The sequence below is a fragment of the Camellia sinensis genome, chromosome 5 (genome assembly GCF_055761805.1).
Source record: "Camellia sinensis isolate YWXY chromosome 5, ASM5576180v1, whole genome shotgun sequence".
Classification (NCBI taxonomy): domain Eukaryota; kingdom Viridiplantae; phylum Streptophyta; class Magnoliopsida; order Ericales; family Theaceae; genus Camellia; species Camellia sinensis.
The window spans coordinates 117,244,312-117,257,534 of NC_138965.1; the positions used below are offsets into that span (position 1 = coordinate 117,244,312).

Here is a 13,223-nt window from a genome sequence, read left to right on the forward strand (position 1 = left end):
CATCCAAAAAGCAGTTACATTAACTTGTGCAAGAGACACGATTAAGCATTCAAGAAATAAAGCATCCCTCTCTCTCAGCTCGAGGAGAATGGGCAGTAAGCTATGTAGTTGTGACATTGTCCTCTATGGTTTTAGGGTTCACATTGTATCTTGTAGATTGCTATAGTTTCTGGAATCCATAAAAAGAACTCATATTCCAGAATATCACTTTTACCATATACAACAATACAGAGATATGAATCAAATAATAGTTTATGCACATTATAACACAATAAATATATTAGTATCAATCATTCAATTATAAACTCACCGATTCCACCTTTTTCATTTCAATCATATAAAGTGTAGGATTTTCCTGCAAAGCATACCAAGCAATGCCAAAAATTAGGACCCCAAAGTAGACAATATCTATTTTGTCCAGGCAAGATTTAATGGAAAAATTTTAAGGCTCCAGCTTTAGATTGCAGGGCTAAACAAAGAAAGTTCAAGTTCTATGTATCAGCCTAACTTGGAAGCAAGTTGAACCTGGCAAACCAGTGTCCACATAATCTAAGATGTGTTAAAATTAATGCCATATTTACATTAGATACATTGGATACATTGCATGCATTGGATACATTGAGTTCATACATTCTTTGTATTCATGTATTTTTATATTCATGTATTTTATATTTATTAAGTACATTGTCTAGATTATATTCATGTACCTAATTAATTACAAGGTTGTTTAGGTTCATGGATCTTATTCATTGAACTTATGTATAACCTTCTCTATATAAAAGGATGTAAGCCTATGGGCAATATATATAAATCAATAAGTGATAAAAATTCAATACAAAACATAGTTCATTCTAAAGAGAGCTTTATCAAAAGCTAACATAAGTGGTATCAAAGCTTTGGTTGGGTCAAGAGTAAGCTGGGCGTAGAGATCGGATACGGGAAAACAAGCCCCGAAGAAGAACAAGCCGACGTCCATGGCGAATCCCATCAACCAAAATGTATCCACTCCTATCTTTAATGGTGAAAATTTTGATTTTTAGTATGTGAAAATGAGAACTATTTTTGTCTATACGGAGCTTTGGGATCTTGTTGAGAATGGGTTCGCGGAACCTGAAGATGAAGAAGCTTTGACAAATCCCCAAAAGAACTAATTAAAAGAGCAAAGGAAGAAGGAATCAAAGGCTCTCTCTTTTATTCAACAAGGAGTTTCAGAAGCAATCTTTTCAAGAATTATCAATGCAACAAAAGCGAAGGAGGCATGGGATATTCTTCAGAAAGAGTATAGAGGCAACTTGAAGGTAAGAACCATCAAACTTCAGTCATTGAAAAGAGATTTTGAAAATTTAAAGATGAAGGATATGGAATTGTTGAAGGATTATTTTTCTAGGGTTATGGAACTTGTAAACCAAATGAAAATTTATGAGGATAATATTACTAATCAAAGAGTTGTTGAGAAAATTTTGATAAGTTTGCCGGAGAAATACAATCCTATTGTTGCTGTCATTGAAGAAACTGAAGATCTTGCTGATTTGAGTATTGAAGAATTGATGGGTTCAATTAAAGCATTTGAGCAAAGGTTGAGTAGGCAATCTGAAAAGTCAATTGAAAGTGCCTTTCAATCCAAGCTCAATGTTAGTACCTCTAATTCCCAAGGAAGAGGAAGAGGAGGAGGAAGAAATGCAACCGGAAGAGTAAGAAATGCAAGAGGAAGAGGAAGGTCTAATTTTCAAAGAAAGGAAAATGAAGAGTCCACTCAACAAAAGTATGGAATTTGCAACCGAGGCAATCATGTTGATAAAGATTGTTGGTTTCGAGGAAAGCCAAAATGTTACAATTGCAACAAATTTTGGCATGTCAAGAAGGATTGCCTAGTCAAGAGCACTCAACAAGCTAATTTTTCTGAGGAGCAAGAAAGTGAAGGGCACATGTTCTATGCTTGTCACAAGGCATCGGATCAAACCAAGGATGTATGGTTTCTCGATAGCGGATGTAGCAATCACATGACAGGAGATGAAAGTATTTTTGTAAAAATGGATGCTTCCTCCAGTCCTCAAGTAAAAATGGGGAATGGTGCCTTAGTCCAAACAAAAGGAAAAGGTACTATTGCTATAGAAACCAAGATGGGTACAAGATTCATTTCTGATGTTCTCTTAGTTCCAGACTTGGAGCAAAATTTGCTAAGTGTTGGACAACTTATGGAGCATGGATATCTTGTTCACTTTGAAGACGATTTTTGCAAAATTTTTGACAAAGGGGGGAAAATCCAAGTTGTAGCACAAATCAAGATGGAGAAGAATAGAAGTTTTCCTCTCATTTTTCGGTATAGCAAAAATGCGGCTTTGAAGATGGATGTGATTGATAATTCATGGCTTTGGCATAGAAGATTTGGGCACTTGAATTTTCAAAGCTTGAAGCATCTACAACAAAACAATATGGTTTTTGGGTTGCCAACCATTCATGAAGTGCAACATATTTGTGAAGGTTGTGCACTTGGAAAGCATCACTGGGAGTCATTTCCAAAGGAGAAAGCATGGAGAGCTAAAGCACCATTGGAGCTTGTCCATACCGATGTGTGCGGACCTATGGATACACCAACTCATGGAGGTAACAAATACTTTATTATCTTTGTTGATGATTTTACTAGAATGACTTGGGTGTATTTCATGAGACAAAAGAGTGAAGTTTTCTCTATCTTCAAGAAATTTCAAAATCTTATTGAAAGACAAAGTGGTTGTTTGATGAAAGTACTGAGAAGTGCTAGAGGCGGAGAATACAACTCAAATGAGTTTATGAAATTTTGTGAAGATATTGGAATGGAAAGGCAATTGACTGTTGGGTACACTCCACAACAAAATGGTGTGGCAGAAAGAAAGAATAGAACCATAGAGGAGATGTCCAAGTCTATGCTACATGAGAAGGGGCTACCCAAAACTTTTTGGGGTGAGGCCGTGTATACAACAGTTTACTTGATGAATAGATGTCCTACAAAAGCTCTTAAGGACAAAACTCCATTTGAAGCTTGGAGTGGAAGGAAACCATCGGTGAATCACTTGAAGGTGTTTAGTTCCATTTGTTATGCTCATGTTCCAAAAGAAGTGAGGCACAAGCTTGATGAAAATAATAAGAAATGCATCTTTGTGGGTTATAGCTCAAAATCCAAAGGCTATAGACTTTTCAGTTTGGATCAAAAGAAGGTGATTAGTTGTAGAGATGTTCTCTTTGATGAGAAGGCGTCTTTTGATTGGAAGGAAAAGAAAGTCCAAGATCAAAGCACTACTTTCAATGAAGAATCGGAAAGTCTACAAGTTGAAGATGTTGCAACTCTTGAATCTCCACAAAGATTGTCACCAATTGCTAGTTCACAATCTTCTTCAAGTTCAAGTTCAAGTTCAAGTTCAAGTTCTTCATCTCCAAGTTCAACTCCAAGAAATATTAGGAGTCTTAGTGATGTGTATGCAAGATGCAATTTTTGCATTGTTGAACCTGAAAATTTTGAAGAGGCAATTAAAGATGAAGCATGGAAGAAAGCAATGGAAGATGAATTCATGTGATTGAGAAGAACAAGACTTGGGAGTTAGTGGAAAAACCGAAAGAAAAAGAAATAATTGGTGTGAAGTGGATTTTCAAAACAAAGTTCAATCCGGATGGCTCTATTCAAAAGAACAAAGCAAGACTTGTGGCAAAAGGGTATTCACAACAACCTGGAATTGATTTCCAAGAAACTTTTGCTCCTGTGGCTCGACTTGATACAATAAGAGCTATCATTGCTTTGGCGGCTCAAAAGGGTTGGTTCTTGCACCAACTTGATGTAAAGTCAGCATTTTTGAATGAGAAATTTCTTGATGCAAAGTTAATTGGATTTTGTGATAGTGATTGGGCCGGATGTGTTGATGATATGACAAGCACTTCTGGGTATGCATTTTCTCTTGGATCGGGTGTAATTTCATGGTCATCCAAGAAACAACAAACTGTGGCACAATCATCTGCTGAAGCCAAATATATTTCAGCATCATTGGCAACTACACAAGCAATTTGGCTAAGAAGAATTTTGGATGATTTTGGTGAGAAGCAAGGTGAAGCTACTCCAATTATATGTGATAATAAGTTTGCTATTGCTATGGCAAAGAATCCCGTCTACCATTCTCGTACCAAACATATTGCTATCAAACATCATTTTATTAGAGAAGCTGTGGAAGATGATGAGATTCAAATCAAGTATTGCAAGACTGAAGATCAAGTTGCAGACATCTTCACCAAAGCTCTACCAAGGGACAAATTTGGATTTTTTAGAGAAATGTTGGGTGTCACACAATATGGCATTAAAGGGGAGTGTTAAAATTAATGCCATATTTACATTAGATACATTGGATACATTGCATGCATTGGATACATTGAGTTCATACATTCTTTGTATTCATGTATTTTTATATTCATGTATTTTATATTTATTAAGTACATTGTCTAGATTATATTTATGTACCTAATTAATTACAAGGTTGTTTAGGTTTATGGATCTTATTCATTGAACTTATGTATAACCTTCTCTGTATAAAAGGATGTAAGCCTATGGGCAATATATATAAATCAATAAGTGGTAAAAATTCAATACAAAACATAGTTCATTCTAAAGAGAGTTTTATCAAAAGCTAACAAGATGCAGAGCACAAAGAATGTATACTCCTTCCACAAAACTACTACTTTGAAACTTGTATACAGGTTTTTTTCTTCTTCCATGTACCGTAATTGACAATTCATTGTTTACTAGAAAAATAGAGTAGGAATTTACATTAAAGTTGTACCGTATTTACGTTGTCAAGATCTCTTTTGAACCCTAGCTTAGATGGAGAGATCTCCTTGCTGGAAATTGAAGGAATACAAGACCATTCACAAGCACATTATCTCTCATTACTGCTCTACTTCATTTTTCACCTCTTTTATTTTTTCAAAATATTCTGAGATCCTAGCACTATTTACTTGTCACTAACATATATTTGTCATTAATATGAAGACCATTGCAACTTCCATTTTTATCTACCACATCAATTTTCAAGGTTCATTGCCACAAAGGGCCTCAAATTAAGTTAGATCTGAAATCAAGTGCTTTATAACATGTTTGAATTTAGTACTAGATCATTAGTGCAGACCTACTAGCAAGATAAACTATGAAAGACATGACACACGAAGCAAGAAAAGTGCACCTGTTTGGACTCAGCAGCTTTTGCAAACAGCATGAAGTCCCCATACACATGACCTGTTTGTACGACATTAAGAGCAGTAGCGATAGCATGGCCAGTCTGAAACATATCCATCAGGCATGAAGTGATAGATTAAATTCAATAATCTATATAAACAACTCAAAGAGAATGATATATACTTCAGGCAGCTCATGTGGCATACCAAGAAATATCCAAAATAGAGTGCAGCTGTTAGATAATCATCATATTAACAAATCAAGGATTTCTCTACATTTACCCACATTACAAAGAAAAAATTCTAAGAACCAAGACAGTGCACCAACTGCCACTAAAAGCATGCATGAGAGAGAGAGAGAGAGAGAGAGAGAGAGAGAGAGAGCAAACTATAAGACTAACTGCAAAAAAATGTTCCTTTAATTGTATGAAATTAAATTACACACATACAAGACATAAAGGTTGTCAATTATGCAGTTACATCCAATTTAATTGGTACCGTGTGGCATTCATTTGGAACCAAATAACAAGGCAAGGAGCAAACAACTCATGAATGAAAAGATTTTGACACAGATTTATCATTAAAAACCATAAATAAATGTAACTGTATATCCAAAGTCAAGAAATGAGAAATTAGCTGATTCTTTGTGCACAGATGCAGCAAAGACAGACTTCCCATTTCCTGGGTTAATAAGACCAAGTGCAATAGAAATATACCACGTAAACACAATTACAATAAATAAGATGTGTTAAAACATGCACAGGTTTTGCATTGCTTTCTAGACAAGCATATGAAATACAAAAGATGTTAACAATGTATAAGACCAACAAAAAATTGTATGCAATTTAATTGCATGCAAAGAAACTTTGATGTATAAGAATTGTAAGCTTTCTGTATTTCTATATATTCAACTGTATATTTGATTACAACCAGACCTTAGATTATATAGCCCTAACTCCTAACCTAAAAAGGAGAATACAATCATGCGTCTAATAGGACTCTAATACAATCACTCCTCTAATCGGACTCTAATATGTACGATCACAATCATGCCTAATTTGTAAGATTCACAATTGTGAGAATAAAACTGACTTGACTGAGAATCTAACTGAAAAGATGAAGGTGCAACGGGGGAGGTAGACTGAGGAAGATGCAAGCTTTCCATCACATAGTGATCTACAACTCTACGGCCGGTCCCAATCTGCTTCTTGGATACGCGATCCTGTACACAACAAATAGAAAAAAAAAAAGATAACATCAAAACCAGAAGTATCAAGCTAACTGATAGAAGGCAAGCTAACAGACAATTGAGGAACATAAAAAATAAAGGGAATAGTAAGAACAGATATAGCAGAAGGTAAAACAGACCCAATAGATAGGACAAACATACCAGACCCATTAGTAGTATTGATAGTAATAGGAAAGGGAGGGGGGGAAACAGTTTTGGAGTAACGAAATGTGAGGAGTCATATGATGAGAGGCACCAGAATCAAAAAGCCAGACAGAGGAAGGAATACCTGAAGAGGACCCAAGCAAACATGAATGAGGAGAGGTAAGAGCAGAGGTAGATGAAGATAACTGAGAGGTGGACCAAAGATGCTGAAGCTGAGCAATTTGAGCACTCAAGGAAGCCAAATCAGGATTAGAAGCCGGGATAGAGGCAGTATAAGCAGCAGGAGGGCGAAAAATACTCAGAACAAGACTTTGGGACTGTGGCTGAGGCAACTGAGAAGACTGAGCAGACTGACGGCCCTTCTTGGGGTAGTTGTACTTCCAATGGCCTTTTTGATGACAAAAAGCACACTTATCAGAGACTAGTGGCCCTTCTTGGGCTTTCATTGGCCTGAAGCTATTGAGGTGGGAGGTTCGGTAGCAGAGGAGACGGAGTAGGAGCCAAGAAGACAGATGGAAACAGAGTCTGACTGGCCATCTTAAGATGGGCTTTTGATGACAAAAAGCACACTTATCAGAGACTAGTGGCCCTTCTTGGGCTTTCATTGGCCTGAAGCTATTGAGGTGGGAGGTTCGGTAGCAGAGGAGACGGAGTAGGAGCCAAGAAGACAGATGGAAACAGAGTCTGACTGGCCATCTTAAGATGGGTTTCCTCGGAGAGGAGCTCACGAACAATAGCATCCATAGAGGGGAGAGGAGACCGATGAAGGATGCCACCATGGATAGCCTCATACTGAGGGGAGAGAGCCGTTAAGAATTGCACTAAATGACCTTGCTCCCGAAACTCAACATAAACGTCAAGTGTCTTGAGGCTAGATGGTTCCATGAGAGCTAGCTGATCCCAGAAGCTTGTCATCTCAATGTAGAAGTCTTGAATAGACAGATCCCCCTGACGAGCTCCTTGAATAGCTATTTCCAACTCATACCATTTGGCAAAGTTGGACTGCTGATAAACATTTTGTAAGTAACCAGGTCAAAACTTGAGCATTATCACAATCCTAAGTGTCACAGGAACTCAGATAGTCTTCTTGTTTGGGATCCGATGGACGAGGAACAGAACCAGAAGCGTATCTCCATTTTTTTCGACCGAGATGAAAATTTCTCATAACACTAGACCAATAAGCATAGTTGTCATATGTAAGCCTGCATTTAATAGCTTGGATTTTATCTTCCAAAATTGTAATGAACCAAAAATAAAAGAAAAAAGAACTGATGGGGCACAGTGATAAAATCCAATAAAGTTGAGGGGTCAACTTGTAATAATCCAAAGTTGAAACAGAGAGGTCAAGGTGGATTGAAATCAGAACATAGAACAAAATCGGAGATAGAGAGAGCAAAACGAAAAGCAAAGACCAGAGAGAGAGAGCCAACGCAGAGGTCTCGAGAGAGTGAGAGAGATCCCTTAAGCCCAAACTAGACTCGCGACTTCAGACCCAACAAGAGAAGGCAATCGCGATTTCGGCAAAGATAGAGAGGGCTGTCGCAACTTTAGAGAAGATTGTCACGACCCAGCAAGACCTTCGTGGCTTCGGAAAGGGTTGTCGCGACTATCACGACCCAGAGAGGGTTGGCTTCGATCGACCCAGAAAGACCCAACAAGAAAGAACGAAGAACTTCGAATGATCAAGGCCAGACCTAGGGTTTTGGACGTGGCTCTGATACTATGTAAGCTTTTTGTATTTCTGTATATTCAATTGTATATTTGATTACAACTAGACCTTAGATTATATAGCCCTAACTCCTAAACCAAAAAGGAGAATATAATCACTCCTCTAATAGGACTCTAATATGTACAACCACAATCATGCCTAATTTGAAAGATTCACAATGTATTCTCACAGATCTTAATATCAAAATAAACCAATGAAGCAGCAAGAATAAACAAAATAGTGCAGACTCACCCTTTTAGCAAAATGGATAGCATTTTCCTTTTGATTTTCAAGGGGTGAAACAACAGGAATATACTCCACCTGTACAATTTAACAAATAACCTCAATCAATTTATTACCAACATACAATACAAGTAATGCAGTACCAAAAAATTCCAATTAAATAGGTATGGTTGCCTTGTTTGTATGCATGTATATCTAAGCTGATGCATAATAAGTATTGTCTGCTGCGGTCTATAAAATATACATGCACATGTAAGGTCAAGATACAAATTCTAAGACAATATCTGTTGTATGATGTAAAAGTAGTGCAGTGTTCTTTCCACGATCTTGTTGCAGTAGTAGATGATTAACAAATAAACACAATGGCTGTTACAAGTCAAAACACTGTTATTATACTGCCCGTAAGTCACCCAAAGCAGAAATTGGCTCATTGACTTCAATTCTCCGAGACACTTTGCTCTCCCATTAAAACTATTCAACTTTATGTTAACTCCAGCCCACATGGAGTAGTTGGAGGTTGGCTCTCCAAGTCAAGGAAGAGGGAAGTTGGCAATTGGCAGTTTGGTAATCCCATAACTTCCTTCACTTGACTTTGTTCCCTCTCTTTTATGTATAAATAGAAGCTGAGAGCAAGAGAAGAAAAACACACAGACAGAGGCATCAAACACAGAGTGTATAATCTGTGTAAGAGAGTGAGAGTGCTAGAGAGAGAGAATGAGGTGTGAGTGCTCTAAACTCCCTCCGAGAAAAATTCTACAGTAGATATCTCTCTCGTGGACGTAGGCAATTGTCGAACCACGTAAATCTCGTGTGATTGCGTGTGATTGATTTTTGGGTGTGCCTTGATCCTAACAAGTGATATCAAAGCTGCGTTGGTCGATTTTCGAAAAAACAGGGTGTTTTTCAAAATTGTCCATAAATCAAGTTGCTCGAAATTCAATTTTGAGCATACCGGAAGGAAGCTCTCGACGAGAGGAGTCCAAAACTGTAAAGTCGAGCCCAATAAGAGGCCCCACGCGCCCTCTGAAGAAAAAGCGTGAGGCCCACTCACAAACATGCTCCACATTCGCCGTTGACAACCCAGCGCGTCATCCCAGTTACAAACACGCGCCCGACGCATACCGGAAGGAAGGAGAGTGGTTCGCATGTGTGCGTGACGTCACCACCACGCCACACGCGATCTGGGCAGTCCACGTAAGCGCCACGTGCCAACCACGTCAGCTCGCGTGCCAGCCACGTCATCGCCATGTGTCGCCACGTCAATGCCATATCAGCCCAATCAACCCACTGGTTTGACACGACCCGATCCAAGAGCGGGGGTTATCCAGTGCAGCGCGGCTAAGGTACATCTGCAAATTTAAACCATCGAACTTATTTTGGCTAGATCTGAGCCATTTGAGTCCAATTTTGGCGATTCAATTATGGTTTTCAACTATTTGGAGTATTCTAGAGACATCCATACGGTCAGATTTTTAATTTGGATTTTTCTGTTAAAAGAAAGTAGATGATGGAGGAATCCACATCAACTTCAGGATCCATGATCAAGTTAAATCCTTCCAATTATGCAATCTGGAAGTCGCGGATGGAAGGCATCCTATATTATAAAGACCTGTTTGACCCTATTGTTCTAAAAAGGGTTAAACCAGAAGAAGTGAAGGATGAAGACTAGATAAAGATGAACCGGAAGGCTGTCGGTTGTATCAGACAATGGATAGACCACAATGTGTTCTACCATGTCGACCAGGAGACAAATACATATGTCCTTTGGATAATGCTAGAAGGAATGTAGCAGTCAAAGACCACCTGGAACAAAGCCTTGGTGATAAGAAGGCTTGTGAATTTGAAGTTGAAGAATGGTGTGTCTGTCGCCGAGCACATCAGTGAATTCAAGAATCTGGTGAATCAACTTGCAACCGTCAAGATGCTCTTGGATGATAAAATGCAAGCAGTACCACTGCTCAATTCTTTACCGAATAGCTGGGAGACGTTGGTGGTTTCTCTCAGCAACTTTGCACCAGAGGGGAAGCTGACCATGAACATGGTCACAGACGCCATGTACAATGATGAGACAAGGAGGAAAGACATGGGAGGTAATTAGTCCCATGCTCTTGTCATAGAAGATAGAGGCAAAGACAGAGGTAGAGGAAGAGGGAGAAGAAGAAACAAAAGTAGAGGTAGATAGAACAACAGGGGTAAATCCATAGACAATAAAAGTCAAGGTAACTTTAGCTTCACTTTCTTTCACTGTGGCTAGGAGGGTCACATAAAGAGGAACTGCTCAAACCAGAAAGATAAAGGCCAAAACAGTAAGCCAAAAGGAGATGAGAACACGGCACCCACAACAACTGATGAAATACTTCTTGTAGTTGGTGAAGAGGGGGATTGCCTTCACGTGGTTGACCACAGTTGTACAGAGTAGGTGATAGACATAGCTGCATCCTATCACGCCACTTCCCACAGAGAACTCTTCAGCTCGTACAACGCTGGAGATTTTGGCACTATTCGAATGGGAAATTCTAGCTATTCAAAGATTGTGGGTATTAGAGACATTAGTATTCAGACTAATGTCGAACACAAGCTGGTTCTCAAAGATATGAGGCATGTTTCAAATTTGCGCTTCAATCTTATCTCCGGAAGCGCCCTGGACCGACAGGGCTATACAAGTACATTTGGAAATGGCCGTTGGAAGTTGACAGGAGGAGCTTTGACAATCGCCAGATGAGAGACGTCTTTAACACTGTACAAGACTCAAACGAAGATCTGTCTGGAAAATCTTAATGCAGTAGAAGACAAGGAGTCACCAGACTTATGGCACAAAAGACTGGCTCACATGAGTGAGAAGAGATTGTATCTGTTGGCAAAGTAATCCAAGATACCCTTATCTAAAAGGAGTGCCCTGAAGCTGTGTGATCATTGCCTTTATGGCAAGCAGCATCGAGTATCATTTAGTTCAACGAGCAAAAGGAAAACAGACGTGCTTAATATGGTATACTCGGATGTTTGTGGCCCAATCGAAGTGGAGTCACTTGGCGGCCGCAAGTATTTTCTGACCTTCATTGATGATGCATCAAGGAAGTTGTGGGTGTATTTCTTGAAGACGAAGGATGAGGTATTCCAGCATTTTCAGGAGTTCCATGCAATGGTGGAAAGAGAGACCGAGAAGAAGTTGAAGTGTCTTCGCACAAACAATGGTGGCGAGTACACTTTCAATACTTTTGAAGCATATTGTGCTAGCAGAGGTATTTGGCACGAGACAACAGTTTCCGATACCCCACAATACAATGGTGTGGCAGAAAGAATGAACCGCTCTATTGTTAAAAGAGTCAGATGTATGCTCAAAATGGCACAGTTGCCAAAGTCATTCTGGGTTGAAGCCGCCCGTACATCTTGTTATCTTACCAACATGTCGCCTTCAGTCCCGTTAAACTTTACGATACCCGAGAAAGTCTGGTCCAAAAGAAAGGTATCATATTCTCACTTGAGAGACTTTGGGTGTAAGGTGTTCGCATACATCTCCAAGGAAAACAGACAAAAGTTGGATGACAAGTCCACTCCATGCATATTTGTGGGCTATTCAGATATAGCATTTGGGTACAAGTTGTGGGACTCAGTGAACAAGAAGATGTTCAGAAGCAGAGATGTTATGTTCCAAGAAGACCAGACAGTAGCAGATTTTGAGAAGTCTGCAAAGTCTAGAGATGTCATCACTCCAGACTTGTTCCTGTCTCCCGAGCCATCACAAAATGCTAAATGTGATCGTGTGCAACAAGAAGTGCCAAAGTTACAGGATCATATGCCAAAAATTGAGGATTAGGAGGAAAGAGATGAAGACCCGGATGAAGAGGGTGTTGAGCAAGGGGAACAACCCCCTCAACCAGAGACAACTAGGCCTCAATTGCGGAGATCTGGAAGAGCTTCCGTGCCATCAACCAAATATCCCGCTTCTCAATATATTCTAATTACTAATGAAGGGGAGCCTGAAAGTTTTTCGAAAGCAAAGAGTCATATAGAGAAAGATTGTTGGATGCAAGCCATGGAAGAGGAGACAAGTTCTTTGCAGAAGAACAACACTTATGAGCTTGTTTCACTTCCAAAGGGCAGGAAGGCATTGAAAAACAAATGGGTGTACAAATTGAAGAAAGATGGCAACAGTAAAATATTACAGCATAAAGCTCGCTTGGTGCTCAAAGGTTTTGGACAGAAGAAAGGAATTGACTTTGATGAGATCTTCTCCGCAGTTGTGAAGATGACTTCCATTCGAGTAGCTTTGAGATTAGCAGCTCGCTTGAATCTGGAGGTAGAACAGATAAATGTCAAAATTACCTTTCTCCATGGTGATTTGGAGGAAGAGATCTATATAGAGCAACCAGAAGGATTTGAAATTAAAGGGAAATAGAATCTAGTCTGCAAATTGAAGAAGAGTCTCTATGGCCTGAAGCAGGTGCCGAAACAATGGTACAAGAAGTTTGATTCATTCATGGTGGATCACGAGTGCACAAGAACGGTAGCAGACCAGTGTGTATATTTCCAAAGGTTTTTAGATGGAAACTTCATCATCTTACTGTTGTATGTCGATGATATGCTGATCATCGGACATGATATTGCTATGATCAACAAGTTGAAAAAGGACTTGTTGCAGTATTTTGACATAAAGAATTTAGGCCTAGCACAGAAGATTTTGGGCATGAA

General features: G+C 39.1%; 1 protein-coding gene across 12 annotated transcripts in view; it reads right to left on the reverse strand.

The window, feature by feature from the left end:
* LOC114271213 (MADS-box protein SOC1) overlaps positions 1-13,223 on the reverse strand; it is an 88,325-nt gene that overhangs the window by 38,216 nt on the left and 36,886 nt on the right. For 10 of the 12 annotated variants that reach the window (XR_014330054.1, XM_082869655.1, XM_082869650.1 and 7 more), the window contains 3 exons: positions 8,544-8,612; positions 5,199-5,294; positions 311-355 (listed from right to left, as the gene is read on the reverse strand). Coding sequence is in view for 11 of the 12 variants with exons in the window: in XM_082869655.1 (XP_082725781.1) it covers positions 311-355; positions 5,199-5,294; positions 8,544-8,612 (210 nt within the window). In the remaining variant the exon portion in view is untranslated. The remainder of the gene's footprint in view (positions 1-310; positions 356-5,198; positions 5,295-8,543; positions 8,613-13,223) is intronic. The other 2 variants (XM_082869647.1, XM_082869653.1) reach the window with 1 other exon arrangement.